The sequence below is a fragment of the Onychomys torridus genome, chromosome 13, assembly GCF_903995425.1.
Source record: "Onychomys torridus chromosome 13, mOncTor1.1, whole genome shotgun sequence".
NCBI lineage: Eukaryota > Metazoa > Chordata > Mammalia > Rodentia > Cricetidae > Onychomys > Onychomys torridus.
In genome coordinates this window covers 32,131,450-32,151,227 of record NC_050455.1, presented here as the reverse complement: position 1 = coordinate 32,151,227, position 19,778 = coordinate 32,131,450, and the positions used below count along the sequence as shown (strand labels likewise).

Sequence of the window (19,778 nt, the reverse complement as noted above, 5' to 3'; positions counted from 1 at the left end):
TGAAATTATCCCCCAGGGCAAACTAGATCACTGAGGCCAATGGTTTTCAACCTCCCTAATGCTGTGACCCTTTAATACAGAGCCTCATGTTTGGTGACTTTCCCCCAACCATAAAATTATTTTTGTTGCTGCTTCATAACTGTAATTTTGCTACTATTATGAATCATAATGTAGACATCTGATTGCAAGGTATCTGATATGTGATTCCTGTGAAAGTGACAATCACAAAGGGATCAAGACCCACAGGTTGAGAACCACTAACTTGGGCTCTTTTTTTTCCCTCCAAACTGCGCCTTACTAGGAATGGCCTACTATATTGGTCATGGGTTGAAGGAGTTTTTGTGGTGATCTCAGTACTAGATAGTCTGGCTCTTCCTGCCAGCAGTTTGTGTAAGGTTTCTGGTCATGATAGACCAGATGTAGGGGGTGGGGGAGCATGGACTTGTGGGAGTGTCTGCTTACATTCTCATGCTCTGCCTTGCTTTACAATTCCTCTGTGGCATTCTCCCCTAGACATGCCAGCACTCTTCTCCAATGCTCAGTTAAATACTTCTGTACAGTAGAGAGCCCATAACGTCTTAAAAAATGGTTCTGAGGTTTTTCAAGGCATGGCCTTATTTTAAATCTTATTTTCTAAAGCCCCACTCAGGGGAATATCTGCTTTCCTTCCCTGACTATTTAAATCATTCCCTTGTGTCTCTGAAAGCAGTACAAAGGACATTCGCTCTTTCTCTTCATCCTATACAATAGTGCCTTTGACACAACTTATAAATCCCAAGCTGCAGCCCTGGACTCACTTGCCTTCCAGTGACAGGCTTCTGCGGTCACTTTATTTCATGCACCCAAACTAAAGCAACCCCAAATGAGTGTCCAGTGAATAGTCATGTCTTTAAATATTCTCTCTCTCTCTCTCTCTCTCTCTCTCTCTCTCTCTGAATTTTAGTAAAATTGTGTAATTCCTATACTAACTTACTTTCTGTACTTTTCTATGGATCAGGGTCATGAGCTGTTGAGGGTCAGTTCCCTTGAGCTGACCTCTTCCCTTGTATTGTGGCTTTTATTTGTACAGAAGGTCGCTGAGGACCTTCTGTGATATGGCTGGGGTGGGGGGGGGGGGTAGGGGTGCAGGAGGATGCCTTAGCGAGGCACAGAATTTGTCTGTCCTGGCTCTCCATCCTGGACTGCTCAACCCAGCTTTCTGGCTTCACCTAAATGACAAATAGCCCTATTGTTTGAGCTTTAGAATTTGAGAAAAAAAAAAAATAGAACTAAATCTAGATTAAGCTCAGGACAGAGACCCATTTCATTGCACTGTACTTTAATATTCCTGAGATCCGTGGCATTACGGGGAGCTCCTTTGAACAGCCATCCCCTCCAGGGCAGAACACTATGCTGTCTTTGTTTAATCTGATCTTTCAGCTAAATAGGAGATGGTCACTTATCCTCACCACTCCCGCGTCCGGCTGTATTGCTATTACTGAGAGACCAACACGCTGGGAAAGGTAGAAGCTTCAGGCAGAACATTTCAGCGTGTGTTTACAGGCAGGACTGACTTACTCAGCAATCCTGCTCGGAGGAGCTTCAGCCAATGAAGAGGCTCTATCCCAGCTTGCTTGGGGGCTTCTGAGTTTGAGCTGCCTGCAGAAATGTAAGGCATTGCTTCCTGGCGCTGATGGCAAAATGGGACCCATCTCCAGTTATTCCTTGGGCTCCCCAGCTCTGCAGATCTGGGAGAGAACCTACATAAACATATTGGTGATGTAGCCAGCTTTCAAGGCCGAGAGAATCCTTATGGATTCGGGAGACTGGTTTTTCATTTAGAATTTTCTTTTTCCTTTGGAAGATGAAATGCTTCTCTCGTTACCTGCCTTACATCTTCAGACCTCCAAACACCATCCTCTCTTCCAGCTGCCACACGGAAGGTACAGACCAGAGAGGGAGAGTGTCTGGGTGGGTGGGACAAAGTGGGCTGGTGTCTGACTTCCCACAGGTTCTGCTGACGCTGCTTTCTGCAGCTTACTGTCGTTCCTGGGAAAGCTTGTATCTGACATATAGATCTGCTCCGAAAATCAGCCTGCCTCCTCCAAGGCAAGGGAAGTATTTTCTGAGGAGCAGGATAATGTTGTGAAGGTGATCTCAAAGCGGGCGGCCGATCTGAAAACCATTCAGAAATATTTTGTCAATTTCCCTCATCTCATTTACCCGTGCAAACAAGTCGTTGGAACTAGTGCTGAGGAAAAGCAGTCAGTGGATGCTGCCACACACATTTATCCTAGCTCTGTTGTGTCACTGTCTGCTTAATAACTTGGTGCATGCCCAAGAAAGCAATTAGCAAAATAGAATTAGCTTAGTCTGTGACAGGGGAGTGTTGGCTGTTAGGCTGGAGTTCAGTCTGTACTTAGGTTGCTGAGTTTGGATACTTGCTAGAAATGGATTTTGTGAGGTTTCTAAGTTAATTCTCTGTAAGGAGCATGGGCTGGGCCTTGCACAGAATCTCCCCAGTCCCAGCTTCTGTCTGAGATTGCCTCAGCTTCTATCCTGACATGGGTATGTATCCATGGGTGTGTACTTTCCCTGTGCACGTGTGCGCCGCTGTGTAAACATCTGGCAGTACCTCTCCCACTGAGCACTGCAGAGCTCAGCATCTCTCCAGCAAGGAGCTGGCTGTGTTTCTTCCGTGTGTGATTTGTCTGTTTCTTTAGATCTGATGTTCCCAGGAAAGTGCAGTTGCATGTAGAGCAACTAGGCTGGATAATCTTCAGCTTTAGGAGTTCTCCAAAAAGTGAGACAGTATTAAAAAGGACACTGATGGTGAGTCCACCTCAGTCCAGACACCATCTTCCTGGAGTGAGTGGCTGGGCAGCCGGTTCTGAACCACCCTTATTTCTCATCCTTGCAGATGGAGTCTGGGACTGAGGGCTGTGTATAGCACATGAGAGAAGCAGACTTTGGGGATGAAGTGGATTTTCAATTACTTCCTGTGGGAAGAGGGAGTAGGTGTTTGGGATGACTTTAGAATTGAGACTGATGGTGACATTTTCATAGCCATTGATGTCTTACACGTGTTATTTTTACATTTGCATTGTCCCTTTAAATGTGTTGATAGCTAAAAAGCAAATGACCAATTGGCAATTTTTTTCTTCCTTGTGTGTGGGGGAGCGGGGAGGGGACCTAATAAATCTCTGTTGGGGAAGGAGATAGAAGAGGGTAGCATGGATCAGAATCTCCAAAACTTTCCACATACTGAAGACCTAAAGCCATTTGGAAGGGGCCTTGATGGCTTTCTATTCCAATCGGCTCCCTGATTGCCTCCCTTCTCTCCTCCCAGCTTGGACTCTGAAAACCAAACACTTGATCGCAGTTGGTGTTTTGAACCTTGATCAAACTAAATACTCTGGTCATACAGACAAAACTGCTACTACAACAAGAATGTTTTTAAATATTTCTAAATCAATTTAATTAATTCTATCAAAGTGGAAACATCCCTTTGTCTCAAAACAAACAACTTCTGCTTCATCCCCATCAAAAGACTTAGGGATAGAAATCAAGAATTTGAATTCACTGTGAATCTAATAAACACAGTTAGGAAGGAGAATAGCATCCTCCAAAATCACATCATGGAAGAGGCCTTGGGACATAGTGGAAAAGACATGAGTCAGATACCAAGCCAGCTGGCCCACTAAATTTAATTGCTGTGCACCCAATCTCTTCTGTAATTCGGAAGTAAGAAGCCCTTGTCCCATGGAGGTTGAGAATGAAATGTGACAGATAACAGTCTTCCTAAAGCTCTGTAAATGACAGTCACTGTCTGGCTTTAGTTATGGTGTCCCATGTTTCCTGAGAGGTTCACATTTTCTCTATTCTGCCATCTCCAAGCCCAAGCAGCTTCCTCAAACACATCTAGTTACCTTAACTCATAGTACCAAACTAGTAGTTACCAAAACTAGTTACTTTATTTAATGTTCATCTAAGGAGAAAAACATGTTAGAATGAGTCTGAGTTTGTTTTGCTTTTCACTAGATGTGTGTTACTTTTTAGCAACCCTCTTACTCTACTCTTGAACCTGTTTATTTACAGCTACAAATGCCACCTTTTATTTAACTGGATAAGTGAAGAATTGTAGTAGGAGATCTTCTCTCCAGGGTGCCACCAAGCCCCCGCCATCCCACAACCCATGAATAAAATAATCACTCAGATGCTTATATTACTTATAAACTGGGTGGCCATGGCAGGCTTCTTGTTATCTACTTTTTTATCTTAAATTAACCCATTCCTAATAATTTTTTACTATTATAAAGTATATACGAAATGGCCCAAACAATTTCCCTAAGAATAATTCTAAACCAACTTTAGGATATAAGGTGGTGCTGGGCCTCTTGGAGGAAGAGCACTGTACACTGAAGACTTGAGATTTCTTACTGCTGTTTTCCCACAACAGGATGATGCTGGCTTGAGAGCCAACCTCTGCTGCATGCCAGCACAGTGATATTAGGTGTTAGCTCCTCTGGACCTTCGCTTCCAGGGGACAGCTTCAAAGAAATACATTCAGAATACCACAGAAGGGGCTTTGATAATGGTAATGATGATGGCAAACTGGCCTCCAAGTACATTGAATTTGCTATATTCAATGTGTTGTACAAATACAAAATGATACTTTATATAGAAAGTAAATCCAGATTATGAGCTTCATAAATTAGTTCCCTTTCCCCCTCTTTCTCTGTTATTTAACTCTTCAGATGAAAGTTTGTTTCTTCATATAGTAGTCAGAATGATTTGTTTAAAATATGGTGTCCTGGGGCTGACAAGATGGCTCAGCAGTTAGGAGCTCTAACTGCTCTTGCAAAGGACCTAAGTTCAATTCCCAGGACCTACATGGCAGCTAACAGACATCTGTAGCTCTAGTTCTAGGATATCTGACACCCCCTCTTGTGACCTCCATAGGTGCCAGGCATGCAAGTGATACATACACATACATGCAGACAAAATACCCACACACATAAGAATTAAATAAATAAATAGGTGGGGAGGTGGAGGTTCCTATGGAGATGGCTCTGTAGATAAAAGAAAAGTTGCTCTGTAAGCATGAAGGCCTTAGCACCCATATAAAAAGTTGGACATGGCTGTGTACACCGTAATCCCAGTGTTGAGGAATGAAGAGTTCACTGACTAACCAGCCTACTCCAAATGGCAAGCTTCTGGTTCAGTGAGGGATCATGATCATCTCAAGGCAGTAGAGTGGAGAATGATAGAAGAAAGTGCTGCCCCCAGTGCTGCTCTGGCCTCCATATACATGTGCATTCACATGCATGCATCTCAATAGATAGATAGATAGATAGATAGATAGATAGATAGATAGATAGATAGATAAATGGTCTACTTTCCGTCCTGTGCTCTCAAACATATCTGTATTTAAAATCCAATTTGTTCTGCTACCTGTCCAACCTCTCTCCCTACTTGGCTTTAAGTATCTCCATCTTGCCTGGCCTCTGGCCACACAGTCCATCATTGGTCCCTCGACAGTCTCCCTCTAACCACAGGCTTTCAGGAATCTGCTCTGCCATCAGGCACTGTTACTCCAGCCTTTAATCTCCAATTACAGCCTGGAAGCCATGCCTGACCCTCTGCTCATTGTAGCTATTTAAAACTGTGTTTCTTCACTTCAGAGAACACACCTGGTTTGCCATGGTGAATACATTGTAATGACATCTTTGTTACCCTGCTCCTCTGACTGACAGCGATGGAAGCAAGCCCATGTGTGACTATGCTCCCTCCTGTACCTCCTCCAGCACTGGGACAATGTCAAGGGCATGATAGACACTGGAGTGGAAGGATGACACACATGAGGCTATCATGTAGATGAAATGCCAAATCATGTGCATACCATCACAAAAAGCACTCCAACATAAACATACAAACACAACACAACCCCCATATAAACACAAGGTGTCTTAGTCACTGTAGGTTGGGGATCTTCAAGTAGACATACTTTAAAAGACAGGTTTCACTGCAATGCTTTTTTTTTTTTAAATTCATGTTTGTTGGTTTGTTTTTGTTTGTTTGAGCATGCATATGGAATCAGCTCTCTCCTTCTACCATGCTGGTTCTGGGCATCAAACAGGTTATCAGTCTTCCAGATGCGCACCCTATCAATTGCCATTGAGTTGGTCCTGTGGTTCTTAACCTTGAGATAAAAGGATGTAGTAAGAAACAAGGACAGTCAGATGCTGCTGCTGCAGGACAATGGTTTGAGAAGTCATAGTACTATTTTTGCTTCTATGTGACTGATCACTTAAGGGGTTCCTTAGCTTCTTTTCCCTTGGTAGGAAAGGGGTCATCCACGATAGAACTATGGCTTCAGAACTGGACAAACAACTAAATTACAGCTAAAAGAAACTATGCAAGGCAGCATACAGACCCAACAGGAAGAGAAAGCCACAGGAATGGGTGGAACATGAAGCAAAAGGAGACTCACTGGTATTTTTGGGGGCCTAATTTGGGAGCAGACACTGGAAGACCTTCTTGGGTTATTAACCAATCGGGGTGAGGTTCCTTGCCTTGCAAGTACCCCCTCTTTAGCACAAATTGTTTCTGTCCCATTCCTGTGCACAAACCCTTACTCACCCTGGAAAACTGATCTAAAAGAAATCTTTCTTGGAAGACTTCTTCAAAACTTCAAAGAGGTGGACTGTGAGTCACACAAGCCATAGTCACAAAGGAGAGACTCTCCAAGAAAGACAAGCAACCACCAGGAGGCCTATGGATTTCAACTGGATGCCAGAGACTACATCTGGAGTCTCTGGCCTGCTCCTCACAATAGTCATTCATACTGAATATCCTTGTCTCCATGTTTTAAGTGAGGAATTGTCTCAGCCAAATTTGGTAAACTAACAGAGCCAAGACCCAAGTCTAACCCTCTGACCCTAACTTTAGAGCCCCTCTAGCCTTTACAACACCCTGAGTTGATGTGAGGACAACCTCCCAGGTGTTTTGAAAGATCTACTTATCTTCATACATATCTGTGCATGGGATAGCTAGGAGCTGGATTTTTGCCCCATTTACCTTCATTAGACATTCAAGATACCCTTTTAAAATTGAGGACTGAATGGGAAAGTGGATGGACAGACTCACCCATATTCTGTCAATAAGGATTCTTCACCAGAAGGGTCATCTTGAAGCATCTTTTAATGACACCCTCAACAAGTTTCATTGAAGTCAGTTTCCATGCATATACAAATGCACCTTTTCCTAACACTTTATTGTGTCATAAAGAACACTAATGTAAAGATAAGTAAAAGACATGGTGCTGTAATTCCACTGTGTGAATGTGAATGTGAGAGTACATATTTGTATGTATCTATTTCTTACAATAATCTTGAGGTGAATAGTGTTGATGTCAGATCTCAAAGAGCTGGATAATGTATCTGTAACCTCCCTCTGGTTGAGAGCAAAATTTAGGATAAGAACTCAGGCAGTCTGATGCCAGAGTACATACAAGAATGGACTTGTCATTGCATTAATTTTTTTTTTTTGCCTTTTTTTGTATTTACAGAATCCTTATTTTTCATGTTTCTTAAATTCTCTTCTCAATCCTTTCCACATATTTAGAAGCACCCCACGCTTCAGAGCCCACATCACATGCACCTCCACCCACAGCTTTCTCTCACTCCTCATTTTCTAATCAATCTCTCTCATCCTCACAAACACACACCTGCATTTAAAACCCTTTCCAAAGCATGCTGTGTGTGTCTGAAACACAGAAATAATAATAGCTACACCAAAGTAATTTTGTTAAGATCAAACAGGACAAGATCATATTGTCATTTGATACCACTTTATGTCTCAAGTGTATTTTAAAATATGGTAGGCAGCGGGCGAGTGGGCCCACTGAGCATCCCCTGTAGGAAGATCTCATTCCCTCTCTTCATGGCAACCACTTCATACCTGCACTCTGCCCACTCTCATCAGCACCAAGAGTTTCCTGTCCACAGAGACATTTTGTGCAGTCCACACATACGCAGTAAGTCGTCTGGCCTGACTCATCTCATGAACCCATATCTTCCTTCAGTGTGGCCCAATCTCCTGCTCTTCCTTTAAGAAATGCCCAGGAGGAGTCTTTTACACTGGCTTTCACGCCTCCTTTTCTCTGGTTTCTTTGTAGCACTCTACCAAGATGGGTTTTGTCAGTCGTAACCATCTTTACACCAATGAATCCAGTCATCTTTGCTATGGCTTCTCTGAGTGAAGCTCACAGGGTCATAGGATCACTGCTTCCTTCCTACCAAGTGCATTGTCTCATCCTCTGTGTTTCATCCTTCTGTCTTCTTCTCCCTCTCGGTCCAGTCTTTCTTAGACTTCCAAGATGCTTTCCAGCTGCTTGCCCAACAGTTCTACCTGGAAGCATAGTAGGAATCTCAAAACAGAATTCATTAATTTCTGCCCTGGAGCAAATCTGTTTGTCCAGCATTCTATTCCATCTTAAGAAGTAAAGGAGAAGTCCATTCTCCTAGTTACTCTAACAAAAAAAAAAAAAAAAAATCTTTAGAATCATCCACAATTCCTACTTTCTCTCATATTCATCTTCCAATTCTGTGATAAACCCCCCTGGGCTTAACCTCCTAAAAATACCTACAATCCAATCATACTTTATCACATCCATCTCACAAAATGTTTCTTCAACTGAGAATCCTTTCCCAGCCTTCCATCTGAAGCCAACCAATTTCAATATCTCCCTCCCCCACACACCTCCCTCCTTTATTTTGCCCTGATTTGTTTTATTTCATAGCACTTATCTTGCCTTAATTATTATACACCAATTAAATGATTCATTGCCTGCTTTCCCCCACTTACACCCGTGATGGCAAAGGCTTCGAACCACGTACAGTCCTTAGCTCACAGTAAGCGTGTAACCAGCATTTGTGGGCTTCATGAATGAACATGTGAATGAGTGTTTACTTGAGGTTTTAGTGTGATGTGGGAAATTATGTGCTCTGAAATCAGACAATCCTGAGATCTGGTCACTGCATTGATAATGATCTACAGGTTTTCAGTTACTAAACTAATGCCTTCATTCTCTAGCAGTAGCAACATGCAGTTATGAAAATTTTTTTAAAAATGGAGCATCTTATGATTTCTTTTATCCCTGTTGTGCCTGCCACTGTGACAGTCATAGATAGATATTGGTAGTTTCTTATTTATTGATTTGGGGGTGGGCTTGCCTACAAAATTATCTTGTTATATGGTTGTGTTAGGCATACAGTTAATACACCACAAAGTTATCTCCTTTGTACCTTTTGCTAGATGAAGATACAAGGCAAAGGATGGTTAGTTAGGTAAAGCACCCCCAAACCACCAGGCTAAAATGTAGCCTATCAGGATTTGTGCCCAGACTGTCTGATGTCTGATACTGGAGGCCAAGTTCTTATCTGCCCCACAACATTTCAGGCATTGGTCTCAGCGTGTGGGGAAATGAAAGATGAGATTCTTCCTAGTGTATGGTGCCAAACACACACAACTTTGTCCATTGCTTTTAACGCCCAACTGAGCATAGGAATCACGCGTGGGAAATCCATATGACTGCATCACAGCTCTTCAAGATTGGATTCCCTGGGCATGGGAACTCTAGATGGACATTATAGGATTTCCCAGTTAAATATTATGTGAGTCAGAGGTGAGAATTAAATAGTCAAGGCAGAGGAAGGAGTATGTGCAGGCTCAGTGGTAGAGTCCTGGGTGTGGGGGCAGGGAATTGCTCAGAAACTAAAATCCTGCAATTGAAGAGATTCTGTTTGTGGTAAAGGCATTCAAAGATATCTGGCAGAAATGTGGCTGTCCTGGGAAGAATCAAGTCAGTTACCTTCTCTTCAGTATTTGTCTGCTTCAAAGTAACTGTGAATTTGCTTCAAGATTCATTATTCGGGTATTGACTAAAATGTCTACCTAACATAAAGAAAGCCAATTCCTTGGACTTTAATTTTGTCACATATAAAAGAAGGGATACAATTTATGTATGTAACAAATGGTTGCTTTATTGAGTAAATGTGGTAATTCATTTCAAGTATATGGTGTGATACCCAATGGTGATTAACTCAAGAAAAAAATAGCTAGTAATATTAATATTCTTCATGTCTGGAGAGATCTCAGGAATCAACCCTTGGAGTGTGCACATGGATACAGTGTGGTGGTGGGAAGAAGCCTGGGGCTAGCTCTTCTACATTCAGATCATTTCCTGACACTGCCATCCCCACAAAAGCTGACTAAGTCTGTGCTGGAGAGTTTACTTGGGGTAAAGTAAAACCTCATTGCTATATGAGGTTTGTATAGAATGTCCTTCCAAAGGCTCATGTGAAAGCTTTATTCCCCTGCCATGGTACACTATTAGGAAATAATGGAACCCTTTCCTCTTCCTGTCTTTAATCCAAGGCTACAAAGTGAGCTGGTTTGCCAGGAGCTGCTTCAGGGATGGGCTGTGCTACCACAGGCCCTAAAGCAAGGGAGCTAGTAGATCCTACAATGTCATCCTGAGATAGTCATAGCTGTCAGCCCACAGAACCTTATTCTTTCATAAGCTAATTGTATCAGGCACATCTGTTCCAGTACTAGCAAGGCCTACAGCAGTGCTATGGTTGTTGGGTGACGTGATATAGCCTGTGTAAAGTACAACCCCTGCCTGTGTTTTCCCACACCTGGAAGTTATGACTATTTTCAAGAGTTCATAAAAAAAGATCTGAAAGGAACTGACAAGCCAATAGAAAACATGGAGAGGAGAAAGTATTTAATAACAGCCAATTTTGTGTCCATGAGTCTCCTTGTTGTCTCAAGGGAGTTAATGATTACAACAATCCTGCATAGTATTACTTATACTGTGCAGGCCAATACACCAAGTGGGGACTGTGCAGATGACTTATTTATTGGAAATACTAAGAATCTAGTGAGTTCTAGTCTTGACTTAAACTTATCTGTCCTCTATATGTGTGTTTATCCAACTTTAGAATGGAAGAAACAGTGTTCCCTTGTCATGTTTATTGTACAGGCCAGGAAGGCTACACAAAATGTACCAGGTAGAAAACCCAAGTGCCTCCCTTCCTCTGAGAGATTTTCTGTCTGGGTCTTTCCAGGGACATTGCCAAGCTTGTCTGATTGCACAGCAAGAGTTTCCCCCCAATCTACCATATCCTCATCCAAAGGAATTTGCTTTCATTTCTGATTCTCTCAAATTCTTATTAATTTGCAGGCATTTGTCTGTACCCAACACTAGTCAGTGCTGTTTTGATTTGTGTTTCTGGACCCATATTTTCTTCTTGCTACTTGTGCCTTTAGGCCTTTTCTTCATTGGGACCCAATTTTAGAAATGTAATAGGAAAATCACAGACAGTGAAATCATTGTCGTCGTTAGAGAGCCTGGCCCATTAGTTTTCTGAGTCATCGTTTCTTCATAGGCAGAGTGGACTGAGAAAAAAGATGGGCTGAGATGGCCAAGGTCTTTATCTTCACAAGTGTCTGAAAAAGCAGCAAGCAAGAAAAGCAAATGGGAAGCAAATCTATACATAGCCTCAAAGATGTGCTTTAGGGAAGCCTGCTGTAGATCCTGCTGGTGATTCATGGGATGCCCCTGTTGTGGAAATGGCAGTAGCCAATGGGGCCAGTGAACATTCTTGTAACGTGGAGTCACTCATATATTCTTTCATCCATTCAAAAACTACAGATATGTGAGTAAAGAATATCTCCATCATGTGTCAGAGGTGATGGTTCATCGATACTGAGAATAGATGTAGTCCCTGCCATTGTGGGAAGCAAATAAATTAACTGTACCCTGCAACAGCACTTCAGTAGGGAGTGTTGGCATTAGGGCAATGTCTGATGAGCTTTTGTTTGTTATGCAGAGGGAGATCAGGATGAGCAGTACATTGAGTACATTTCAGGACACTGAGATCTGAAGGATGAACAGAGCCTAGAAACGTAGAATGAGAGGGACTTCTGCATGTCAAGGAGAGCCTGTTGGAGGTCAAGTCAACAGAGAGCTAAGGTAAATCATGAGTAAAGGAAGGGCTTGCATGTGGCTTAGTGATGGAGATCATGCTTAGCATGCCTAAGATGGGGTCACATCCTTGGCACAGAGAAAAAGCTTATAAAAATAAGAATATGGAAGGAAAGTCAGTTGGCTGCACACAGAGACCAAGAGAGGAAGGTTAAGGCTTTAAAGGCATATAACTTCATGTGTCTGTGAACATGAGTTATAGAGTTTAGTCCAAAACCAAAGAGGAACTGGAAATTATATCAGGACATAAATTTCAGAAAATAATTGCTAGATTGTGTGAAATATTTGACAATTTTTATAACTGCTCTGAAAAGATTAGGGGGCAAAGAATGTACAACACACTTCACGGAGTGGGACACACAAAAAACAGATATATATGGTTTCTAAAAAGTTCCTTCCTGTCTCCTTAGAATAAGTAGACATGTAGGTATCTCAATACATGCTCCAAATTCCCAAATTTTGTTTGTGACAGTATGAATAATGTCAGAACCTGTCCCTTGTCCTGACATCCAGAGAGATGTCTATTCTCAATGAGTGATAGCAGAAGCACACTATGCTCTGACAGTAAATATTCCAGGCCTGGGGTGGAGGTGTCTCTTCCAGACTCTGCATTTGAAGCATGATATTTACAAGGCAAGAAAGGCTGTCTTAGACAGAATCTCTGAGAATGCTTTCAGATCTTGTTTATTCAGCAAGCCGGAGTTGCTGTATCAAAGCCCCTAGATACCATTGCACATATGCTCAGCTGTGTGTTCATATGTAAGCAGCAAGGTGGGCTGTCAGGGGAGAAAGGACCAAAAGCCAATCTTGTAAGCAATGGCTAGGAAATGTCTTAGTCATCACTCCCTTTTCACGGTCCCATGAAACAGATGACAGAATGGGTAGGAAGCTCGGGGGTTTCAAGCTCCTCTAAGTAGCCTCCAGCGAGTGCACCTTCGGTCGTGGTCATTATGTTGGCTGGACTAATATCAACTGACACAAGCTAGAGCTGTCTGAAAGAAGGCAACCGCAACTGAGGAAAATGCCTCCCTAAGATCCAGCTGTAAGGCATTTTCTTAATTAGTGAATGATTGGGGAGGGCCCACCCATTGTGGGTGGTGCCATCCCTGGGCTGCTGGTTTGGGTTTCTATGAGCAAGCCATGAGGAGCAAGCCAGTAAGCAGCACCCCTCCATGGCCTCTACATCAGCTCCTGCCTCCAGGTTTCCTGCCCTGTTTGAGTTCCTATCCTGACTTCCTTCAGTGACAGACTGCAATGTGGTAGTGTAAGCCAAATAATGCCTTTCCTCCTCAACTTCCTTCTGGTCATGGTGTTTCATTGCAGCAACCCTAACTAAGACAGTCATGTTGAGGAGAACATAGGTGCCAGATCTTATTGTAACAATTCAGTTTATGAGCTTATTGTATCAGTTACTTTTTCTCATTGCTGTGACCAGATAGTTTACAAGAAGCTACTCAAGAAAGGAGGGGATTGCTTTGGCTCACACCTTAAGAAGGGATACAGTCCATCACAGCAGGGGAGGCACAGCTGCAGGAGCATGGGGTGGCCTGTCACATAGTGTCCACAGTCAGGAAGTACAGACAGGATAGGAAGTTGGGCCAGGTTGTAAAACCCCAAGGTCTGGCCCAGTGCCTCAGTTCCTACACAGAGTTTCCACCCCTAAATGTCCCTCCACCTTTCATAACAGCATCCCCAGCTGGGGACATAATGTTCAAACCATGGGGAATTTCTAGGGATGTTTCCCATTCAAGACACAGCACTTATATAGTTCTAATAATGACCTGCTGGAGAGGGAAGATTTCCCCCAGTTATAAACTGTGGACACTGAGGACCAGAGACATGACCTGTCCAAAGCCACATAGCAATCAGCAGGAATGGGGCTTGAACCCAGGGCAGTTGGTTTCAGGGCTTCATTCTCCCACCTCCAATACATGGGAGGCTTTGCTACCACAGTCTCACATCTGGAACACCAGTGTTTCCCTTAGCCCACAGCCTACCTGTAAGCCTCTATTCCTTTACCTATAGGATGGAGGTCATAAGCTCTTCCCCAGGCTCATTGAAAATACATGTTTGTAAAGCACATCCAGGGCTCTCAGGAAAGGCTGATTAGATGGATATGTGTGAGAATAACCAAGTGAGGCCAAACTGGCCCTACCTTTATGCATGAAGTTGTTAGTGAAGACTGGCCTTCAAATGGCTTAGGTAATAGACATTAATTTATCACATTTACAGAGGCTTGAGGCAGATGGAGAGGCCTCTCCTCTTTACCCGCAGGTGGCTACCTTCTCCCTGAGGTCTTTCCTCTGTATGCACACTCCTGTATCTCTTCCACTTACAAGGATGCCATTCCTACTAGATGAGGGCCCATCTCCTGATGACCACATTTAACCTAAGTTACTTCTGAAAGTTTCAACCTCCCAACATAGCCAATCACACTAGGGATTAGAGAATATACTTCTGAATCTAGACAGGATCAAACTTCAGACTGTAAGCCTTGTCCTTACCAGCTGTCCTACTCTTCATCCCAATTCTTATGTAATATACTTACTCTAGGTTGCTCACAAGACCTCAGCTAGGAACTGGAAATCATAGTAAAATCAATATTAAGTTATTGGACATAGTAGTGAATGCATGTAATTCCAGTACTCCAGAGGAAAAGGCAGGAGGATTGTGAGTTACAGTCCAGCCTGGGCTATACAGACCCTGTTGTAATAATAAACAATAATAACAGTAATAAAAGAAAAAGGAAAGAATGCTAGTACAAATTACACCTCCATGCCCATTAATCTACTCTTTATAATGATCTGCAACCTGGAAATAAACCACACATAGTGTATAGAGACACTTAACTACTGTAATGTCTGTCCCAGCTACATTCCTGTCAATGGCTTGCCATTCATCCAGAACAAATATAGTCCATCCACAGCCCATGAGGCCCTGTGTGATATGGTTATGTCCTCCACTTCTGTCTTTACACAAGCATCATCCCACACATAGGCACTCTCGGTGTGTCTGGGAGTGCCCCCCCTTTTTACTTGCCCCTTGTTTCATTTTAAAGATTACCTATCTACTTGTTTGTTTCTTGTCACAAGAGCACATACTCCACGAGAGCAGGCACCTCTCACCCTTGCATCTGGCACACAGGTTGTGAGGCGGGGCTTCTATGTGGAATGGGTAAAGCAACATTGCAGTTACTAGCTGCAGTAGATGAGCGCAATTATGACTTTCTGGTCCCTTCTAGGATGACACTTTCCAACTGTTGCTTAGCAAATGTAGGAATTACCAACAATGCTTGGTTTAAACACTTACCTCCAGGGCAGGAGAGATAGCTCAGCACTTATGAGCACTAACAATTTTTCTAGAGGACCCAGGTTCAATTCCCAGCACCCAAGGTGGCTCACAAGGGTCTGTAACTCTAGTTCCAAATAATCTGACACTCTCTTTTGCCCTTTACCGGCACTGCACACATGTGGTTCCCAGACATGCAGGCAGGCAAAACAACCACACACATACAATAAGAATAAATAAACCTTTAAAAGTCAACAGAAAGCTCTCTTCCCTTGATCTCCTCTTAAAATTCTGAATTAGTAGATCCTGAGTGGAGTCTAAGAACCTCTGTTTTTAAAAGGATCCCAGTGCCTTTCAGGGAAGAAATCCAAACCACAATACTTTGCCTCACTTGGCAAAGGAAAAGGTGATACTGTTGATGCATTCAGGGACCTTCTCTCTATGTGTCTAGTATAGGCTGGGGAGACTTCAGAGTCAGGATGAGGGTTGATAACAGTGGAGAAAGGAGGCTGAGGTGTGACCTTCACAGACAGGCATGCTGTCTCCCAAGTCCCAGGAGGAGAGCATTGCTGAGAATCTGCTAAGAGAAGAATCTTTGCGTTGAATCCAGGAGCCAAAGTGCAGAGTTAATTTCCTCCTTGGCCTGTGCACAGAGCAGTTTTTAGTGGCACTGCCATGTCCTGGGGACTCCATTTACTCCAGGAAATTGTCATCACAGAGCCTGAACTAGTAGGGAGTGCAGAGTCCTGTGTAGCCCCCACCCACCATTTCACAAAGCGATCAACACAGCTCATCCTGTAAAGAGCTGCTGCTCAGATCCAGCTTGTGCACCCCCTGCATTGTGGTTTGTTCTTCACAATCCTGACACCACCACCCAGTGATGCTCAGATACCAGTAGAAACTCTACAAGACAAGAAAGGTTCCCAAGGATGCACTGTAAAGGTACTTAGCTTTGCACTGCTGGTGTGCATCTTGATAAGCCCTGGGGAAGGAACCAGTTTCAGCTTCCAGCTACTTTCAAACAGCTGAGCCAAGTTTATGCAACGGCCCGATTACTTTCCAATTTTGTACAGGAAGCGCATCTCTCTCTGAAATTGGCCCTATTCACACACAGAATAAGCCGAGAACTTATTAAACCTTCCAGCAGTGTCTTCTTCTCCAGCTTCCTTCCTCATACTGGGCACTTCACAATTCAGTACCGGATTGTGTACCTCATACTTCTGCCTATGCAACCCCTTAAGCACACTAGTTCTTGAGCCAGCCTAAAGAGAGTTCAGCCTGGGGATCTGGTACAGCCAGATGTTATCAGAAGTGGTGCCCTGCAGTTTTCCAGTTCCAATCTCTGGCATGACACAGTGCCAGCCTGCATTTTTCCCTGTCTAATTGACCCGGGCTGAGCTTGCTGAACCTGCTCAGAACAGCCTCTTCTAGATCCACTTTATTTGTGGTCATTCCTGCTCTTCTATTTGAAAATGGTGCTTTGGGCTCCTAGTCAGCTAAATCCAAGCTGAAATGACACATGGGAATGAGCCTGTGGGTGAACATGGGGGCCAAGGCCTTAGCTACAATTCTCCATTGATTCTCACATAGGCCTGGGCTTCACACAAAATGGTTTATTTAATACAACACTGTCTGGTTATCACGCTGGCCCCAGTGAATTTTGGAGGCTCTGGGGACAGGCAACCTTTAATTAAAGAACCACTTGCCTCGTGTGACCTCAGTTTACAGCATAGAGGAGGAAAATTGACTTCTGCTCTAAATAAGCTCTAGCTTCCTAAAGTTGGGCTTGCAGGACTCGGAACTTAACAAGGAACACACATGAAAGAAGGAATGTAAAAGGATCTGGACTAGTGCTTGGGGCTTAGCAGGGCTCTATATGTTTTCCCCATCCTGTTCTCCCACCTGCTCTTGTCACAGGCAGAATTGACTGCCAGCCCATGTCTTGGTTCATTTCTTAAGTATTTCCTCAGAATGCCTCTGAACACTGAGTATGTGGCAATGACAGGTGAGCTTTTCCTGCTGGATAGTCTGTTAAAGGGAGACAGCTGAACTGTTAAGTACTCGTTAAAGTGAGAGCCAAAAGTAAACAAGTCATGGGGATGGAGAGATGGCTGTGTAGGTAAAGCTCTTAATACTCAAGCTGGAGGACCTGAGTTCAATCCCCAGAACCCACTAAAAGAGGCGGGCATGGTAGTGCATTAAATCCTCGCACTGAGAAAGTAGAGACAGCAGCATCTTTGGGGCTCACTGCCCAGCTAGCCTACCTGAATCCCAAAGTCTCAGGTTCCAGTGAGAGTACATCTCCAAAACCAGGATGAATGGCTCCTGAGGGACGACATACAGGGTGACCCTGGGCCTCCATGTGCATGTATACCTACATATGTATGTACATCTTCACATGTGCACGAACACACACCCATGAAAAGGAAAGAAAAAGAAGAAAAAATAAGATTCAGAAAAAAATTAAAATGGTGAACTTGCATGGACCTAAGTATAGATACATCCTGCAAATAGCCATCATCATTGTCTTAGTTTTCTATTGCTGTGATAAAACACCATGACCAAGGCAACTGATAGAAGAAACTGTTTCATTCAGCTTCTGTTTCCAGAGGATTAGAGTCTATGATGACAGAGCAAAAACCTGGCAGAAGGAAAGGCTGAGAACTCATCTCAAACAGAACCACAAGCTGGAGGCAGAAAGCATGTGCTGGGGATGGAAGGAGACTTTTCAAACCTCGGGCCCACCCCAGTCATACACCTCTCCCAACACACTATAGTTTTTCCCAAACAGCTGCCATCTGGAGACCTAAGCATTCAGACATATGAGCCCATGAGTGCCATTCTCATTAAACCACCATAATAATGGTCCCTTTGATGACCCTCTTAGCACAATGGCTCACTATAGGTACCTATTACCAAGGGCTTCTCGGGCCTCAGCTGTAGCTCTCTCTTGTCCTGGTGGGTATATCCTCTAGAGATAGGAAGGTCTCTGGGATCTGTAGGCTCCAACCCTAAGGATGATGTTAACTAATTCAATATTTCCTTCATTTTTTTCATTTTATTATACTGCGTTCCATCTTCCATTTTCCTGCAAATATATAGCATGCTTTGAGCAAGCACTACACACCCTACCGCTCCTTCCTTTCTAGCCCTTCCCGTTAGTTGTTCTCTGAGAGGTTTGCTTCTACTTTCATGTCATATATGCAAACCTGATTTTATGTGTCTCTATAAAAAACCTGGGAACCATAAATGAGATAAAGGATGCAATATTTGTCTTTCTGAGACTTATTTAATTTGCTTAATATGGTTATCTCCAGTGGCATCTATTCTCCTTCTAATGACATAACTTGGTTCTTATTTATGGTTGAAAAATTAATAGTGTGTGTTTAAACAACATGGTTTTTATCCATTCCTTTGTTTATGGGCACCTGGATTGTTCCATGACCTAGACTTTTTAAACAGTGCTGCAATAAACATTCATATCCAAGTATCTCTATGATGTGTTGACTTAGAGTTCTTTTGGGAAAATTTCCAGGAGTGGCCTCATGGGAGACCTATAGGAGTTTTTGAAGAACCTCCATATTGATATACATAGTGGTTGAACTAGTTTATATCCCTATTAACAACATGTAAGGTTTCCTTTTGTCCCTATTTGTTTTATTTCTTTCATGTATAGAATCCATCCTGATTATTTGCCTTTCCTTCTTTCCTCCCCGATCTCCCTACTGCCATGTCAACCTGCCTTCCTCCTTAGAAATCTCTTTTCCACATTCATGAATTTTTGTTTTGTGACTCCTCTATGTTTTTAACCAGGGCCATATCTGTGACAATGGTTTGGGATGATTTATTGGCTCACCAGTGGATGTCCATCTGAAGACAATGACTTCCCCTCTCTCAGAATCTTTCAGAAGCCAATAGATCATCACTAAGTGTAAGGGTGCCATGACTCACTTCCCCACCTGCTGGCAAGGCCATCCCCTTTCAGGCCCAATGCCAATGATTGCATCTGCTGTGAGTTCATGGTCCCAGTGGGTGTGCTATGCCTAGAAGAGCTCTTTGCAGAACTTATCCCTGCCTTCAGGCTCTCACATTCTTTCTGTACCCTCTTCTGCAGTGTTTCCTGAGCCTTAGAGGTGGTATAAATATCTTCTTGGAGCCTAAGTCTCAACTTTACTTAGTCTTAGAATTTTGGACAGCCCTGTATTACGTTCACTGTAGTTCACTTCAAAGAGATGTTTCTCTGATTAAGGCTAAGAGTAGCATATGTCCATGGGTATAAACAGACATTTATGAGCAGTTTGAAACTCCTTCCATATAGCTAAGCAACAATAGTGTATTCCCCTCAAGGTCTATGACCTCCCCAGGCATGAGTATTTGATGGGTTTTACAGTATCAGACATGGATTCCCTCCTGTGGAATAGCCCTCAACTCCAATAAGAAAGTGATTGGTTACCCC

General features: G+C 43.1%; 1 protein-coding gene across 1 annotated transcript in view; it reads left to right on the top strand.

Moving 5' to 3' along the window:
- Positions 1 to 1,525: 1,525 nt before the first annotated feature.
- The window catches only part of Ppp2r2b (protein phosphatase 2 regulatory subunit Bbeta), a 400,868-nt gene continuing 382,615 nt past the window's right edge, over positions 1,526 to 19,778 (top strand). Inside the window, exon 1 of the mRNA XM_036204909.1 lies at positions 1,526 to 1,922. Within this exon, the coding sequence (XP_036060802.1) occupies positions 1,844 to 1,922 (79 nt within the window). The 5' untranslated portion in view covers positions 1,526 to 1,843. The remainder of the gene's footprint in view (positions 1,923 to 19,778) is intronic.